Source organism: Gymnoscopelus microlampas (assembly GCF_963454915.1).
Source record: "Gymnoscopelus microlampas genome assembly, chromosome: 19".
Classification (NCBI taxonomy): domain Eukaryota; kingdom Metazoa; phylum Chordata; class Actinopteri; order Myctophiformes; family Myctophidae; genus Gymnoscopelus; species Gymnoscopelus microlampas.
The window spans coordinates 44,673,747-44,693,784 of record NC_139956.1 but is presented as its reverse complement, the minus strand read 5'-3'; the positions used below and the strand labels follow the sequence as shown (position 1 = coordinate 44,693,784).

The window sequence follows — 20,038 nt, the reverse complement described above, 5'->3', positions numbered from 1 at the left end:
ACATGGTACAGTCATTAAAGCTAAAAGAATAACACAAAAAAGTCCTGGGGACTTGTTTGCATTGTGGTCCTAATGTATTAAATTGATCACCAAGGATGGTAGGTACAGTATGTGGCCTACCATTGTACTAGTATGGTATACAGTATGGTATACTACACTACAGTTTGATATAGTTGATAGGTTATCATGAAAGTAATCACAAGAGTATATGGCTTTTGTAAAAACAAGTTTTTATTTTAATAAATATATAAATATTGTAAAAAATACAACTGTATATTTGCAACGATAAAGAAATAATGAGACAAACATTGTAAAAATAGAAAACAAAATACATTTTTTATGTCAACATCATAACATTTTTTCAACAGTCAAGCAGCCATAAAGGTGCATTTTACAAGTGTTTTTCCTCGTTAAAGAATGACCTGTATTCGCATACTGTCAAATATGCATCAGTGCCTCCGAGTTCAGAAAATGGTAAACAATGTCATTTTCTTTTCAATTTCCTTCATATAATTTCCATCTTGTCAACCATAACCCATCAAAAGAAATAAATTAGTAACATACATACAACCGAGAAATACTGTATCTTTTCTCTGTTATTCTCTCATGTCAAACACATGTGTCTTTATCTCATTAAAGCTGCAATCCGGAACGTATTTCAATTAACAAATGATATTTTGACCATTCTGTATGATAGAGTATGGTAATACTATATAACTTGGTCTCCCTACTCTTCCATTGACATATTTAGACCCTGGTGCTGGGACCGGTGCAAATCCATGGGTAGGATATGACATTTACGGATTGCAGCTTTAACATAGACAAAGCATTATCAATACACTCTTGAGTCAGTCAGGGAAATATTTTTTTGTCACGTTCAAGTTCTCAGTAGCAAGTTTGACTGGCAGCGGACGCCGCCAATGGAATGATAGGAGTCGGTAGTTGGTGTGAGTCGAGTGGCGGCCGATGGGCCGCTAGTGTTCCTGGGGCTGGTTGACCTGGCCCATGAACAGAACAGCACCTAGGAGGAGAAGAGTGTGGTTTTGCATTTAATATGCTGTAGTTCAATGTAACATGATCATACTGTACATGTGATACGGTGAAATCCTCAGTCTTAATTTAAATAGGCTCTATTCACAGCAGCCATATTATGAAGACATTCACAGGTGTTACCAATGATACTAATGAAGGCTCTGTTCCATTCAGGTCAAACATAGTCAGGGTGCTGATATTGTGCATGTTGGCTCACTGGAAACACTCTGTTACACCAGTGGGTCTACAGGTGGGGTCCAGGGACCCTCATGGGCTTCCAAATGGCCACTTACAGGTGTGTAACTCTGAGAGTGTACAAATGGAACCAAATGGACCCGTAAATGGACCCGTAAGGGTCCATTTGGTTCCATTTGTACACTCTCAGAGTTATGGGGGTCCTGGAAACCACTGTGCTAGACTAAATGGAACAGAGCCTTCATTAGTATCATTGGTAACACCTGTGAAGGAAGTGATAATAGGGCTGCTGTGCCCTATTACAGCAACACTCAGGATTTTGACAATAACAAACAATATAGCTGTTTAACTTCAGTTGTCGCATGTTCCACGGTCTCACCTGTGGCTTTGTGCTGGATGAGGAACAGGAAAGGTCTGTCCAGGGTGAGCCTCTCCACAGCCATGCGGGAGAACATGATGGCACCTGTAGCAGAGAGACAATTACAAACTAAAGTTTAAAAACTAACAATAAGCAACGCAAAACTAACTAAAACTAGATAGACTTGCAAGTATAATCATCTTTGTTTTACCATCATATGTGGTGTCATTCTTTCATCCTACATTTTTTAAGTTTCTATAAATTAAGTCTTTCATCACAATACCTGAAAAACTAAAACTAGATAAAAACTTAACTAAAACTAGTCAATTCCAGACACTAAAACCAAAGCTACTTAGGCTATGCACTCACAAAACGAGCTAAAACAAAAACTGAACTCTAACACAAAACTGACTCAATAAAAAAGATGAGCAGATGAGAGAGAATGAAAGAGAAGGTGAATGCATGTCGTACTTGTTGCGGCAGCTCCCTTGGTGCCCTCCTCGTTCACCTCGATCTTCACTCTCTGCAGAACCTTGGAGACACACAGTCTTTCCTCCGCTGTAGAAACAAGCAACGCTACTTTAGATACACAGTAACCCGAACATGCACACACCGATCACTCTGACCGCCTGAACGGCGTAAACATGTACACTGCACACAGTGTAACATTGACCAATACTTCAATGCATTTACTGCGTTATTTGAAGCAGAGGTCACACTGTATTGGACACTAGCTATGACGGCCTCTTTATTTTAGTTTGTACATCGTTCAATTAGCTCTCTCCTTAGCTCTCTCCCCGGGAGAGGGAGTCAATGCACACTTGCAAATTGTAACTTTAAGTGATAGACATTTTGAATCTGAGTTAACAAGTATACACACGTTCATATTACACTTCAAATACATCTGCCAGTTGAACTTACAGGTGATGCGTGTGAAGTCAGCGGTAGCCAGGTTGAACATGTCTCCCAGGCCCAAGTTGGTGAGAGCGGCCTTCAGATTCACATCAGTGTCCAGGGTGAACCTACGCAAACACAAGCTGTTAATATCATATCTGTGACACACATACTGCCAATACCATTTCTGTTTTTGTAACCTAACAGTCCAGATTCCCTTGACAACACTCCCACATCTTCTACTGCAGTGGTTCTCAATCTTTTCAGGCCGTGACCCCCCCAAAATAATCATGTACCCAGATACCCAATGTTCTACAGTACTTAATAGCCATGTTTCACTAAAGAACTTCAAAAGTCAAACACGTGTCCCTCTCTCTCTCTCTCTCTCTCTCTCTCTCTCTCTCTCTCTCACCTGGGCAGGGACAGCTCTCGCTTGAGGTTTCTGAACTCGGCCCTCCACTGCTCTATTCTCTTGCTGCTCAGCTCCTTGATGAGCGCGCTCGCCGGCACCGAGGTCTCGAAGGGAGACACCAGGAGCATGCTCAGAGAGTCTCCTTCATAGGGAACCTCGATGACGTCATAGTCCAGACCGTCGGCGGAGACAAACTCGCCTGTTGATTGTGGGAGAACCCGGAGAGAGGATGAAGAGAGTTTAGAATGGGGTTCGACAAAGCACACAGTGGATAATAAAGGACTCAAAACAATGTTTACAGTGGTTATATTTGTTGACCCTGAGATACACTAGAAATGGATGCATTTTTTTTATCATTACTATTGTTTTCATTCACAGCAACCCTGTTCTCTACCACATGTTATGTATTCTCTTATATTTGCTCTACATGTGTATTTCGGCTATCCCTTTTGTCTCCTGTTAGTATAAAAAAGTGCTTGACTTGGAAGGACTCCGTTGACCTACCGACGTTGAAGCGGTTGGTGAGACTCATCATGGGAACGGGCACGGAGCTGCCGTTGGCACAGTGGAACATTCTCTCCTGGGTCAGCCTGGGCTCAAAGGGCACCTTCCACAGGCCTTGGAAGTGGATGGCGTTCAGGATGACCATACGGGTCTGGTCAGTCAGGGCTCCAGAGGTCAGGAACTCCGGGATGATGCCTGCAAAAAAAAACAAAGAATAAAGAAGATTAGTGAGGGAATTCTAACGGACAATTCAAACGCTGAAGCACTTATACTCCTTGAGATCCAATTTTCCGACTTTGTAGAACAATAGAGTTCATCTTTAATATTCAATCTTGATATTAAAATGCATATCACAAAAACAGTAACTATATTTCTCGATAAGTGTATTTTTCATAAAGACATTTTATACAGGTGGCTGGTTCACACCGGGAAAATAAATATTTGTCTGCTATGAACCAGCAAGTTCTTCCATCATAGTTAACCAGGGAAAGGTCATCGGGGTCACGTCGTCCAAGTACCTGCGGTGTGGTCAGAGACCCAGGCGTTGATGACGGCGAGGGCCTGCTCAGGCCGGGCGAAGTCCACCTGGTGCGGCTCGCCCTGGAAGGCCTTCATCAGCGACCTGCGGTAGCTCTTCTCCAGGCTCATCTTCCTCTCCACCATCACGCCGCTCGCCACCTCCACGCCGTCCTCGCTGGACACGTCGCGCTGGAGCAGGCGCTGCTGCCGAGACATCCCACGCTCTGGACGGGAGAGAAGGACATAATGTAACGATGAATCATCGGACAAACAAAATACAGTGTGCAATTTAGCCACTTTAAGCCCTTACATAATTAGTCATACGATGAGTGAAAACAGGTGTTTTACAAGCTCACAACACAGTGCTGCGACACATTGTGCTCTTGTAGATCTCCTATTTATTAATTTCTTTGCAAATTTGGATATTTTTTTAAGTTTTTGCATTATTTCACAGATTTGGGGAAATTTGAAAGAACCTCTTAAACCAGCATTCATATTGTGGGGAAAACCTTCACAGACAATAGGCAATCTACAAGCTCACAATGTGTCACATTGCGATGCATTGTGAGCTTGTAGATCAGCTATTTTCTGCAAACATATTTCATGTAGGGTGAAAACATAAAAATCGCTAGTATTTATCCCTGAGAAGGACTCTGTTTAACACGTACAGGGTTTCTATGGTTAATGCAATATACTGTCAAAATGTAATCTGGCACATGTATAACTTGTCACAGATGTACACAAATATGACATCAGGAGCCGGCTGGGATATATACCTTGCAGAGTGAAGCCCATGGCGGCGGTCAAGGCCCGGCGGGTGTTCCCCCCGGCGCCCAGCTGGGCCATGCCCATGACGGAGGCCACTCCGTAGGGGGAGAAGGCCAGGTTCTCTCCCTTGGATGCCGAGATCTGCGCCAGCTCCGAGAACACCCGCAGTCCGAAGTCTGTCTGTCGCTCCTGCAGGAGGCTGCCGAGCCCTGCTCCGCTCAGGGACATGAAGAGGAACACGTACACGCAAAGCATCCTGGGAAAGAGAGAAGAGTATATATATGTTGAGGTTAGTATTGTTTCGAGAGCAGCGATTCGCAACAGCTTGTGGAACGGTGCCCAAATAATTGGCAAAAGACGAAGATTTGAACCCATTAAAATTGGGAAAGCATCTGTGTTATTTTAGATTTTAGCGTTGGCTATTTAAAAACAGCAGATCTGCAAGCTCGCTACGAGCTTGTACATCTGCTATTTTTGAGCATTTTTCGAAAACTCTTGAAAGTGTGAGAACTACTGATTTAAAAGGCATTTGTAGAATCGGCCTCAGGTCGTAATGCGTTAAAACCTTGAAAATGTTTTCATTGCAATACCGATACATAGGAACTTGAAGTATATTACGTTAGTTCCACTGATCCAAGCTGGAACACAAATCAATTGATCGATCATTCAAATAAATGCTCTAAAAAAATGCACACGTCCATCTTCAGATGGGTGGGCTGCGAAATCCTTTTGAGATTTCCATGTGGGCCCCGATCCACAACAAGGTTGAGAACCACTGGTATATGTTGAGCGCAGTATTCTTTCTAGAGTCAGTACTCATGAGGACGCACAGTCACATATCTGAGTAGAACCACACAAAGCTTCCTGTTTGATTTGCCTCTATGGCTCTATCTCTGCTGAAACATGGAAAAACACATCAGCCACAATCATCTAAATATAGTTTTAACATACAGCTGAGGCTGTGCTAAATATGCTGTGGATGAGTATAATCTACTGTTGCAAGGAAGCTGTTAACCCAAGAAGTTATTCTAAGACGCTACAATTTTCACCGAAATAATACATGGGTTGGTTGCTGACTTGTCAACTTTAGTAACAAGAGCTGGCACATTTTCTGCTGTGCTGCACCAACAAAAATGCTTCAAACGTTCTGAAATTGAAAAACAAACCTTCTGAATGGTGGAAAAAACAAAATGTTCCTTGGTGTCATTGAGATTTTGAGTTGCTCAATAATAAATAAACCAGATAATACTGACTCACAATACATCATGCACAGTTAAAGCCTCCGTGTCAATCCAACTCCAAGAGTTTACAAATGGAAACAAATGGATCTGTAAGGATCCATTTTTTTCCATCGTGTACACTCTTAAGAGTTAGATCAACACTGAGGATTTTGCGGTGTAGGCTGTGTATTATGTTTCATCTTGGCCTTCAGGCTTTGGAATGATCTCCCCCCGAAGACTAGTGAGTTTACCATCCCCTCTACAAATCCCTTTTTTGTTTTTTAAAGTGCAATATTCCCCTATGCATCACTGTACGTTGTCAGGTTTAGAACAAGTTTTGCCTCAGAAGGCCTGGAAGAAGGCATGAGCAACAGAGAGGACTGCAGTTCTAGCTCAGCTCTCCAACTATGAGAAGCTTGCATAATACTTATCACACCTACGCCCACTGCTTCGAAAAATCAGTCCCAGTAGTAGTAGTAGTACCGTCCCAATATGAAGGATCATCCTGAAGTATTTGCATTGGTTCTGCGATGCTGCTATTCATTTAAAACAGGGGTCTTCAACGTTTTCAGGCCAAGGACCCCCTAGCTGAGAGAGAGATGAAGCAGGGACCCCGTACTATATATTGTATAAAATTGTGTTTACAGATTAAAGTTTTTTTTTACTTAGTCTGCTATTTTTTCCCTCTACACCTATAGCCTCTTTGCCAAAAATAGCCGATCTACAAGCTCTCAACGCCTCGCGCTGCGAGGCGTTGAGAGCTTGTAGGTCGGCTATTTTCGGCTAATGTTCCCCTCAGGAAAGGAATTCTAGGGTTCAAGTGGTTAATGTAAAAAAAACTAAATCCTATCACACAAAGATTTGGCGGACCTCCTATAGTAGCTCTGAGGACCCCCTGTTGAAGACCCCTGATTTAAAATTTCAGAGTGGTTTCCATCCAGTTTTAGTCCATTCATTGAATATAGATGTCATCTATCAGTAGGTGGAGATCTCAGATTGTCTGGTTACGCAAGACTAGGATAATTCCAATTCCAGGCCTTGGAAGGAACTGAATGCAGACCTTGGCACCGATATAATATCTTGGCACTGGCAGTAGACTGCTAAATGCCCCACATTGTAGACAGTTACAGCTACAAATAAGGGGAGGGAGGCATAACAAGCACCAGCTGCCAATTTTGGACCAACTCGGAGAAGGTGTGCATGCGTGCGCGCGCGTGTGTGTGTGTGTGTGTGTGTGTGTGTGTGTGTGTGTGTGTGTGTGTGTGTGTGTGTGTGTGTGTGTGAGACACGCCTGGCTGTGGACGCCTATGTGCTTACTGGAAGTGAGTCACTAAGGCCATACGTTCCTACTTTTCCACTGCATACATACATCAATAGCGTATCCATGCTACATGCTGTCTCTACATGGAGACAGCATCACAGAGGTGGTTCACTGTGGCCACAGGCCTCTGTTTGCATAACCTAGCTCACACCCATCATGGTACAAGACCCCTTTCACTGACACTGAAACCACTGACTACACAGAAGCTATACACACGGCACTTTCTGAGCTGAAGTTAACCACTTTAAACCTAGCATCCTATATGAGCATGTCATTTCAGGTGACAGTTTACAAACAATTTTTAAAAAATGCAATAATATCAAATATATGTTTCCACAGAAAACTTTAAAATATAATTTGAATGTAAACTGAAATGAAATTCAGACATAAAAAAATAGCACACTAAAAATAGCCATCAACAAGCTTATGTATTGCCATGAATGAATGAATTAAAAGGTACCAGACAGCACATTCAACAGATGTGATTCTACAGCAGTAGCATGCTGTTGCATCACTATTTCCATTCACTCCTGTCATTTATCCTAATAACTATAACTGACTATTTTAAAACAGATACCAAACCTGTGATAATACAGTGAATGAATTATGGATCATTCATTTCTGGAAAAGGATATTATGCAACTAATCAACTGAACTTAGTCACACAGACAATCAAAGATATAGCCTATACTGTATCTTCCAACATTTCTTGTTGCTCTGACAAAGTTCTACAAGATATTTACAGGGAGCTTTGTTGAAATTTGCATCCTGTAAGAGTATATTTTGAGCATTTTCTAAACTGGCATTGTGAGGATAACACTGTTAAGAGAAGTTCAGTTCAGATATAAATCCTTACCTTGTAAGTTGAAGTGTTTGAAGTCAGAAGTTTGAAAGTGTAATTAAATAAGGAGTTGAGGAGTTGTGGTAGTTGATGTAGTAGTAGTTGAGAGTCTCCTGATGTTCCTGGTCTTGTACAGTGTTAACACCGGTTTAAAGTGAAGAACTAACGGAGCTCCTCTCTTTATATAGAGGGGGAGACACATGGTTGGAGCGTGTTGTTCTACTGCCCCTCCCACTCACTCACTCTCTCCACCCTCACTTTCTTCACACATGCACACACACACACACACACTCACGTACACGCACACACACGGAAGTCATTACTGGGTATGAGGTCACCCGACTGTCTGGACAGGCACCCTTTCTCTTGAGTACACACACTCTCTCCTCTGGGCTGTTTGACTCTGACACATTCTCTCTCTCTCTGTGTTGCCCATGCATGCACACATAAAATAATTCTCCCGTTATTGATCAGCGCTCATATCAAATTTCACTCAGTGTGCTTTTTTTTTGTCATGCCCTCAAGGAAAAATGGGCTTGATTTTAACATGTGCATGTACACACACACACACAAACACAAACACACACACACACACACACACACACACACACACACACACACACACACACACACACACACACACACACACACACACACACACACACACACACACAAACAGAACTCTTATTCTTGTCAATTACATTTCTTATTCATGTACTGTATTTATCTTCATTTTGATTGTTTTGTGTCAGCGTGATGGCACTACAACAAAAAGAAAATACTGTCTTTAACGTGTCTGAATAATTGCGTAAGTGACCAGACACCAAAATAAATAGACAGTTAATTCATTCATTCACACACACACACACACACACACACACACACGCGCGCGAGTGTGCGTGTATGCACAGCACGCACGCACGCACGCACGCATGCACGCACGCACACACATCGCGTCGGTATGTTTGACTAGCATTTCTCTCAGGGGAGAAAGTCCAGTCATGGTGTTTAGTCAAGGGATCCCCCACTGTCCTCCTGGGGGTGACGGGGTCACTAACGGGGTGAAATCATTGGCCAGTGTTTGTTGACACACTGACTGTGACAAATTCCAGTAGCTCATCAGCTGGCCGACAGCCCAGACACGGTGACAGTATACATGGTCAGTACCAACAAACTGACAGTATTAAAGGACACTATACAGCACGTATTGTACGTACTGTATGACGCATGTGGAAAAAGTCAACTTCTGGTGTTTCTTGCGGACACGTTCTTGACGGAGCTGCGCATCCTCACTAAGACGTGCACGTGTCACATGTGGTGAACTGATAACCCTGCAGTATGACCAACCAGAAATTATGTCATGTCTTCAAAATAGTGAGACACACACGCCGTGACTAATTGACGAAGACTCACATTAGCAGGATATATTGCTTTTTAATCTAATTTAGCCCTTCTACAATGAACTTGGAAACCACACAGGTTTTATGCTCCATAAACAATATTAATAATAATAATAATAGACCAGATAAAATAAATATGATGAATGAAATATAATACATTAAATATTTCTGCTACAGCATTGGAACAAAGGAATAAAGAATTAAACAGATTTGATGCATAGAGTAATAGCAGACTAATGCTATGTTTTGGCCCTAGTTTGGGCCTCTCTTATGCACCTGTCACTCTGTAGCTAAAAGGCTTGTTTTGCATAGAGTAACATAGAAGACAATATAATTAAAAACCTACATATTGTAAAACGTACATAATGAGCTTTACAGTAAGAAGACATTTTAAAGACAATGTGCATTTTATTACTATTTTAATTTGTATGTGCTGTAGCATATTCAGTGGTGGAAAAAGTACTCACATTTTTACTTAAGTAAAAGCATCAGTAGTGCAATCTAGAAATACTCTGTTACAAGTAAAAGTCCGGAATTCAAAATTGACTTGAGTAAAAGTACAAAAGTATTGGTATCAAAATGTACTTAAAGTACCAAAAGTAGAAAGTACTCATTATGCAGAATGTCCCATTTCACAAGTTTTCAAACGTGTAAAATGTATAAAAAATATTTTGAAAATAGCCGATCTATAAGATCTATAATTGTTGATCGGCTATTTTCAAATGGCCAGAATCTATATAGGGCTGAAGTGGTTTTGTAATAATAATCAAAATCTACAAAGTAACTAGTAACTAAAGTTTTCAAATATAGTGGAGTGAAAGCACAATGTTTGCCTCTGAGATGTAGTGGAGTAGAAGTAAAAGTACAAAAAAAATGCAAATACTCCAGTAAAGTAAAAAAAATACCTCAAAATTGTACTTAAGTACAGTACTTGAGCAAAAGTTACTTTTCACCTCTGCTCATATTACATAATACCTGCTACAATATTTTCCATATGCCACTTGTTTACATGCAGTAGTTTTCCCTCCCATTACCAAACTCATGTAACCTACTCTCTCTCTCCAACTTTGACACGCTGGGGGGTGGGGGCGGATAGTTGCTGTGACGCAGCAAAAAGTCCAAATTTGGTTCAGTTGAGTGGTGGCCCATGCATTCCATGTCCCACTACTCACGATGCCTCTCTGCCAGACATGAGCGGGGGGAACAGGCACAACTCACTGTTTCCAAATATCTCTGGTATGAAGGCATTGTCAGGCCCGAGCACGACTCGACTCTGTGTCTATACCGGTCTAGACCGGCTTCTCTTCTTTGTAGGAAGTTCCACAATAAGAAAGCAGCTCATTAAGTTTGTGTCTTCCGCAACAGAGCCTTTGTTTGTTTTTCATCCCAACAGTGTCGCCCGCCAAAAAATAACAAACTGTCAACTGAAAACAGTGATGTGGCTTTTTTTTTAACGCCGTGGCTGTGGGTCAGTATAGTCCTAGTCCTCATACATTTTCATGTACAAGATGCCCAAACTGCAAAGGTGGAAAAACTTAAGTAAAAGTAGAAATACCACAATATAAAAATTGTCTGTTACAAGTAAAAGGCCTGTGTTCGAAGTGTCACTTGAGTAAAAGTACAAAAGTAGCCTATTGGCATCAAAATACAAAATGTTTGAAAATAGCAGATCTACAAGCTCATAACAGCTTATATATAAAACAGGGCTAAGGTGGTTAATGTACAGTATGTTTTGTAATATAATGATTTATATCTGCAAAGTAACTAGTTACTAGTAACTGCAAATAGTAGTAGTGGAGTAAAAGTACAATGTTTGCCTCTCAGATGTATAATGGAGTAGAAGCAAAAGTATTAAACATTGGAAATGCTTCAGTAAAGTAAAAGTACCTCAAAATTGTACTTAAGTACAGTACTTGGTTAAATGTACCTAGTTACTTTACACCACTGATCAGCACATGCTGCTACATGCATGACATCATGAAACAGCGGCAGGCAGCGACGTGTGAAAGTGAAACTGAAGGAGACATTCATGTATTCATGTACAACATGTCTATGTATAAAGAGCTGTATTTCCATTTGGCCAAATGATTCACAGAAATGAAAGTGCAACTTATGGAAAGCATAAACATTGGGTCATAGTTGGAAATCTACTGTAATTATGTAAAAAGAAAATGTTTTCAGCAAATCGTTGTTCTCCTGAAGCGCCTTTGATATCATTAGTCAGTGGTTTCCAAGCTTTTTGTGGCCACGGTCAGTGGTGGAAAAAGCACTCAAATGTTTTACTTAAGTAAAAGTATCAATACTGCAATGTAGAAATACTATGTTAAGTAAAATTCCAGAGATTCCAGAGATTCAAAATTTAGTAAAAGTACAAGAGTATTGGTATCAAAATGTACTTAAAGTACCAAAAGTAGAAAGTACTCATTGTGCAGAACGTCCCATTTCACAAGTTTTCAAATGAATAAAATGTATACAAAATATTTTGAAAATAGCAGTTCTACAAGCTCACAATGCGCCGCGATGCGGTGTTTTCGGCCTGTGATCTCATAGTCTGTGGACAGCTTTTTTGTAAACTTATCTACAGTAGAGTATGTCTATAATTTATTTTACAGTGAAGGCCAGACATGTTTTTTTTTATTGAAACAGGAATCCTCAAAGACTCAATGACTGAGAGCGAGAGATTGTGTAATGGGAGAAGGGAGGAGAGAGAGGGGAGAGTGATGTTTGGAAGATGCTGGAGAAAAACTTCTGAACTTCTGAAATCTTCTGAAACTCCTTCATGACAGAATAGGCTCTATTCACAGCAGCCATAGTGTGAAGAAATGCACAGGTGTCACCAATGATACTAATGAAGGCTCTGTTCCATTCTGGTCAAACAGAGTCAGGGTGCTGATATTGTGCATGTTGGCTCACTGGAAACACTCTGCTACACCAGTGGGTCTAAAGTTGGGGTCCAGGGACCCTCATGGGCTTCCAAATGGCCCCTTACGGGTGTGTAACTCTGAGAGTGAGTTACGGGTCCATTTGGTTCCATTTGTTCACTCTCAGAGTTATGGGGGTCGTGGAAACCACTGTGCTAGACTAAATGGAACAGAGCCTTCATTAGTATCATTGGTAACACCTGTGAAGGAAGTGTTAATATGGCTGCTGTGCATAGAGCCTATTGTTTTAGTGGTTCGAGGAGAAACGAAACACACACAAAGTTGCGTCTGATGAGTTCAAAACAACAGACGTCTCGCCGAAATTCTCACGTCCCTTCTCCCCGTCACGTCTCACTCTGTTGCTATGGCAATAAAGGCATGGGTGAAACAACGTTATAACTTAAAGATGGCTTGGGTGCTCGTTAAACTTGGGAGTCTCGTCAAGACCGTGATGTCATTGTCTACGGAGGCCGTTTGATTCTTTTTGGGGTGTCACGGTGACAGCATGTTTTATAGTCCTCATGGTTTTTAATGCCTCTCACTTAACAAACTGAGCTTAGCTTCTGTTTCTGTGTACCTTAGGTCTGCTGTATACAGCGTTAAACGAGCTAGCTTGTTAAAATACATCAAGCATCAATTTAACACGCGAGGTGTTTACCACTAACGAACGTGGAAACACGCTCAAAACTGCTCACACTCACATGCGCTCTCACACACGCACGCACGCGGCACACACACACACACACACACACACACACACACACACACACACACACACACACACACACACACACACCACACACATACACACACACACACACACACACACACACACACACACACACACACACACACACACACACACACACACACACACACACACACACAGAGAGACCCGCAAATAAACGAATGAACTTGGAAACATAATCAAAACTGCTCACACGTACATGCGCTCACACACACGCACGCTCACACGCGCGTGCGTGCTCACACACGCACACACACACACACGCACACACACACACACACACACACACACACACACACACACACACACACACACACACACACACACACACACACACACACACACACACACACACACACACACACACACACACAGAGAGAGAGAGACCGGCAAATAACAACAAAAGGGCACAATGATCTCTCTGGGGATTAAGATGAGCTCATGTGTCAGTTATTTTAGTGGATAGGACACTGCAATTATGTTCTAAAAAGGCATGTCATTGCGGTGTTTGTTTACACAGCAATACTGAATTCCATATCATGTATATTTAGACCACATTTTGACCCCCCCCCCCCCCCCGACCTTGAAGATTTGGTACATAATGTTCCATATAAGGTTGTAAGTGGAGATTTGGTCTGTACCACCCACTCAGTTCTGTCTGACGAGGGGGAGAGATGAGCCTGCTGGGAACTGATTGTGGAACAATGAAGCGTATGTTCCCATAGCAACAGTCTGGGATGTTGTTGCTGATGTTGTTATAAACTACAAACAGACAAAAAAAATTGGACTTCACCTAACTGGTTTCACATAGACATACTGTACTTGCTGTGCACATGTAAAAACACCAGTGTGTTTCACCACTGTCGTGCCCACAAACATCTACTAATCTCACTATTAATCCAACCCCAACCCCTAAACCTAATTGCCCAATACTTAACCCTAACCACAACCTGGATCTTTTCCTAACTGTAATTCTAAAGGTGCGTTCCTATCATAAGATAGCTTAACTCCTCAAATATATATCCTTTTTTTAAAATATATTTTTGGGGGCTTTTTTGGGGGATAGTGGGCTGAAATGGGGAGAGAGATGGGGGGGGGGGGGGGGGGGGGGGGGGACACACAGCAAAGGAATCGGGAGTCGAACCCACGACACACTGTCAAGCTGTACTACCAGCATGTGGTATGCACCTGGACCGCTAGGCCAGCGAGCACTGCATATATATATTTTGTTTTTAATCTTTTTTTTTTAATCATTAATTTAACCATCAAATTGGCTTGATGTCTATTTCTCAAACTCTACTATACTTGTGGGGACATTAGGCCCTCACAAGTATAATGAGGAAGAAGTTATATGGCTGCTTATAGCTAACCTTTATATTATACCATCCCTTATAATACTTCTACAATACATTATTATATTTGTCAGCTTGTAAGAGCCTAAATGTCTCCACTGGGCCTAATAGCTATTGTTTTGGTACAGCCTGTCTTGTTATGGTTCAGTTTGTCCTTCAGGCAGCTACAGTATAACTATGATCTCTACCCTGTGCTCGGGGCACAACTACCGTACCACTGACATGAGTGTTAATGTACTTCTGACCATGATATCATGTACATAAGGCATAACCACCACCACCTAGAATATTGTCTCGACTCCTATGTGCCTTATTGATTGCTGATTGATCCAGAATTCCACGACAAACCACTTCAGCCCTATATACATTTCAGCCATTTGAAAATAGCCGATCTACAAGTTCACAATGCGTCGCGATGCGACGCATTGTAAGCTTGTAGATCTGCTATTTTCAAAATATTTTTATACATTTGAGAACATGAAATTGGACATTCTGCATAATGAGTACTTTTACTTTTGGTACTTTAAGTACATTTTGATACCAATAGGCTACTACCAATACTTTTACTCAAGTAAATTTTGAATTCCGGACTTTTACTTGCAACAGAGTATTTCTACATTGCCGTATTGATACTTTAACTTTAAGTAAAAAATGTGAGTACTATTTCCACCACTGCGAACAGACACAAGACACAGCTCTGGCAGGCTAATTGATTAGACATTTGTCTCAGCTGTGTCTGCTGAACAGGCCCTGTGATTAGTAGGTGTTGGGTAGAAGAAGCTTAACACGTGTCAAGGAAAACATCTGTCCGACATGAACGTTTCTGTCTAGTCTTATTAAATCATAAAACAGCTGCCACAGGGCAGCTGTTTTGGTGCGTAAACAAGCACCAAACGACTTTGACAGCCAACATCTTCTAGTCGTGATGTGTGGGTAATTTCAAGGGGACCAAGAGGGACATGCCAGCCATGCATACTGTAACTCTCAATACATAGGATAGGATCAATGGTTCTGTCAAGGATGCCCATATTAATATGTATTTGGCTGCGGACCAACATCTGAAAATATCTCGTGCCAGCTAGGGACTCCCATACAAGATTTGTGTTGTTAAAACGTTTCAAACCCTCACAAAAAAACATGCAGTAATCCTGACGGAGGGGAAAGGAACTGGCTGGAATAACGTGTTCCTTCCACGCGCTACGTCCTATACCGGGGAAACTCCCCTCCGTCGGGTGATAAGAAGGCTTGTTAGCCCTTAGGCATTGAAGGAGGCATGAGTTCATCTCTGGGCTCTCCCCATAGGCAGAGGGAGTGTAGCGCCCAGGATTACTTAGAAAATTGGCACTGCATGGGTGAAAGAATGGGATTACAAAATTGCGCGATAAAAAAATTTAAAAAGAAAAATTCAAGTGTTTTTGAAAATAGCAGATCTACAAGCTCACAACGTTTTGCAGTGCGACGCGTTGTGAGCTTGTAGATCAGCTATTTTCAAATAGCCAATGTACAGTAAGCTACAGTACGTATATAGGGTTAAATTGGTTAAACTGAGTTTGATGCTATATTACTGTAACTAATTTTGCTGGGGTCCCCCAGCAAAGACCCCCTCAAGGACCCCTGGGGGACCCCAGACCCAACTTTGAGAACCACTGTATTAGTGAACATAGTATCCTGCATGTCCAGAGATAAGCTAAATATCATACTAAATATGAAGTTGCTTTATTTTCAGAAATATGTTGAGATAGACATAACAATCAAACTGTTGTGTTGTCAAGTCAATGTTATTTCATTTATATAGCACAAAGTGCCTTGAAAACAAAGGTTATCTCAGGGCACTACATGTAGAGCAGGTAAATACTATAAGCCACTTAAAGGGATAGTTCACCCACAAAGTGACTTTTTTTCTATCGATTAGTCACCCCATGGAGACTTGAATTCATTGATTTTTTTTTGTTTTTGTCGCATTCCTAAGCCAATAATTTGATGGCCAGCGGACCGGTAGGAGACACAAAGTCTCCTTTGTGTCTGCTATCGGAACCGTTGTCTACTGGTCCACTGGTCATCAAATTATTGTCTTAGGAATGTGAACAAAAAAAAAATCCATGAATTCAATTCTCCATGGGGTGACTGATCGATAGAAAAAATGTCATTTTGGGGGTGGACTATCTCTTTAAACCCTATATACCTCGTTGACTATTTTTTGCAGAATGTTCGCGCCCAGAGCTTGAAGATCTGGCATCTGAACCGTTCCTCCAAGAATAGTGTGTGACTGAATGACTCAGGATTCATGTGGTTCATTAATTTGGCAGATTGCTGACACCGAATAACACTTTCTTCACTGGAATTTCCATACTCAAGTTAGGCAATTCACAGCACGCTACTACTGCACAGCTCACTATGTGTATTAGTGAAAGGCTTTCTCCATGTGACTGGAAGGTGACATGACGCATAAAAAAAATACACAGTGCCTGTCAGGATGGTTTATGCAGTGCTTTACATGATTTATGTGCTACTGCTGAATCAGCTAGCTTGCTATTGAACAAGTTCTTGAGTGTTATTGAGAAATGTTCCTGAGCCATGTGTCCCAAAGGGCAGGAGTCTATCTCCTGTTTCTGTTGCTTTCAACCAGTGGTGGAACAAGTGCTCACATTTTTTACTTAAGAAAAAGTATCAATACTGCAATATTAAAAAGTCCGGAATTCAATACTGCAATGTAGAAATATTCTGTTACAAGTAAAAGTCCGGAATTTACTTGAGTAAAAGTACAAAAGTATTGGTATCAAAATGTACTTGAAGTACCAAAAGAAGAACGTACTCATTATGCAGTATGTCCCATTTCACAGGTTTCAATTGCAATGTGTAAAAATCTATTGAAAATAGCAGACCTACAAGCTCACAACGCATCGCATGAGCATGTAGATCGGCTATTTTCTAATAGCCAATGTTCAAATAGGGCAAATATATGTTTTATAATAATAAACCAAATCTACAAAGTAACTAGCAACTAATAATAATGTAATTGTAATTGAAGAGTATATTTTTTTATAAGAGTAGTATAATGTGAAGCACGGAAGTTAGCGAATAATTTAACTCACAGGTAAGGGGTGGGAGTTTATAAGTTTTACTTCATCTCACTCCTTTTCGGATATGTTTAGATTACTTTCTTTATTTCTTTTCCTCTTTTTTCTTTTTTGCCATATTTTAATCTGGTTTCATTTAAATTTCAATTCATTTAAATTGTTGTCTTTGTGATCTTGAAAGTGCAAAAGAAAATAATTCTGTTTTTATTAACATATTCGAAATAAACATGACAAATAAACAAAAAACAAACTAAAGTTTTCAAATAAATGTAGTAAAAGTACAATATTTGCCTTTGAAATGTAGTGGAGTAGAAGTAAAAGTATTGGAAATTGGAAATACTCAAGTAAAGTGCAAATACCTTAAAATTAGCTTAAATATACTGTACTTAAGTAAATGTACTTAGTTACTTTCCACCACTGTATATAAGTCATTATAATTCATCATACCCATGTTCATACTCATGTACTTTCTTGGATTCACAAGAAAGATGTGCAAGACCATTAGTCTAGGACCTGGCTAAGATATGTATGCACTTCATTTAGGAGAGAATATCTCAACTGTTCTATGCTAATATGACCCCAGGGAACAACTTAGGAACTGTGACTAATTCTCTATCCGGGACGAAATACCCGAAAATGACCACGCCCTTTTTAAAATGACCATAACCGGTGCACTTCTTCCAACATGGCTCTATCTGCTAAACCGTTGGAGCTACAGATTTACTGAGGTGCTCAAAATGTTCAGAATACTTATGTTTAGGGAAACATAGTAAAGTGTAAAATTTCTAATTTGCAAATCAATCTAAGAGCACCACATTTGTCCCAGATTTAACCCAGGGCATGCTCTAATGATTTAGCAAGGGCGCCCGAGCCAGCGACCTTCAGGGTCATCATAGTGGCCAAATCCAATATGGCTGCCACCTGACAAAATGCTATAACGTTTGAACCACATTTTGAGCTATGAATGCAAACTTGGTATCTAAATCATGTTTTTTGACAATTAGAAACATGTTTGAATGCTTATCTTTATGATTTAATCCATCTAGAGGACACTAATTTGATTATCACAAATATGGCCACTATGTTATGAAACAACCAATCTATCTTACGATGTAATCGTATTGAAACAAGAATGATTTAACAGTAGAACCAATTCCTATGATGATAGGCCTACAGCTACAGCTAATATGTTTTATAATGTAATCATTTATATCTGCAAAGTAACTAGTAGCTAAAATTTTCAAATAATTGTAGTGGAGCAAAAGTACAATATTTGCCCCAAGACTGCACTCTGATCTCTCTGTGTGTGTGTGTGTGTGTGTGTGTGTGTGTGTGTGTGTGTGTGTGTGTGTGTGTGTGTGTGTGTGTGTGTGTGTGTGTGTGTGTGTGTGTGTGTGTGTGTGTGTGTGTGTGTGTGTGTGTGTGTGTGTGTGTGTGTTTGTGTGTGTGTGTGTGTGTGTGTGATGCTTTATTCATATGTCCTTTCTGTAAACTAACACTGCTCACCTATGCAAGACGTAAGAACACACACATTTTTTTTAAATATTTGTATTAGCTTTTCCTTGAATGTCACAATGCAACTTTGGTTCACTGTTTCTCTCTCAGTCTCAGCCTCTCTCTCTCTCTCTCTCTCTCTCTCTCTCTCTCTCTCTCTCTCTCTCTCTGAGCCCCCCCCACTCTGAACCCCACACCTCCCATTGTTTGAACAAACCTCTAATTTACATATGTAAGGGAGATTCCCTAGCAGAGAAAAGTGAGAGGCATATCCAGGTATCTTAAAGGCATTTGAAGGTAAACAGTCCTCTCCCGCATTCATTGAAAAACTCCCACCAATCATTTATGTTAGGTGGGTGTATGCCTTGTCCACGTATCCAGGTATATCACCTTTTTCACCCAGTGACAGTATGTTCAACAATGCTCAGCATAACATGTAATACTATATAGTATTACTATTCTATACACCATTGACTAGTATGATATTATACAGTAATAGTCAAAGGTGTATAGAATTGTTTACAATATGTTTATATCACATTATGGTCTTGGTGTTACAACAGCAACAGCTTTACTGGCAAGATAGATCCAGGTTCACACTAGTCATGGAGTCCCAGTACCAGCCCAATTTGAAATCTGGGATATTTTGTTGGACGGAGGTTGTCTGATTCCAATAGGAGCTGGTCTGCAGCAGTTTTTACATGCTGAATCAGTGCAGCTTGGGTGGGAGGAATGTTCTTGAGGGACTGAGAAAAGCCACTGTCAGGATTCATCTACTCTGCTGTGGCCACCACGGCTCTTGCCGTACAGTATATGATGATGACCATTCACTCCAGTCTTTGGACATGGAAAGTCGATCTTTTCAGGCTCCAAGGATGACCAGAGTTTCTTTGAGATACCTGCACTCCTTTTCCCATAATCAGGGAAGGCTGATGTTGGTCAAATGAGAACCTTCCTCCCACCTAAGCTGCACTGATTCAGC

General features: G+C 40.9%; 1 protein-coding gene across 1 annotated transcript; it reads right to left on the bottom strand.

Moving 5' to 3' along the window:
- Nucleotides 1–217: 217 nt before the first annotated feature.
- On the bottom strand, nt 218–8,219 carry serpine1 (serpin peptidase inhibitor, clade E (nexin, plasminogen activator inhibitor type 1), member 1). Its single transcript, XM_084042185.1, has 9 exons — nt 8,080–8,219; nt 4,691–4,938; nt 3,914–4,138; nt 3,396–3,590; nt 2,892–3,090; nt 2,507–2,607; nt 2,057–2,143; nt 1,607–1,690; nt 218–1,021 (listed from the first exon to the last, which is right to left on the bottom strand). The coding sequence occupies exons 2-9, from the start codon at nt 4,935–4,937 to the stop codon at nt 975–977; spliced, it is 1,185 nt and encodes a 394-aa protein (XP_083898311.1). The 5' UTR covers nt 4,938; nt 8,080–8,219; the 3' UTR covers nt 218–974.
- Between the last annotated feature and the right edge of the window lie 11,819 nt (nt 8,220–20,038).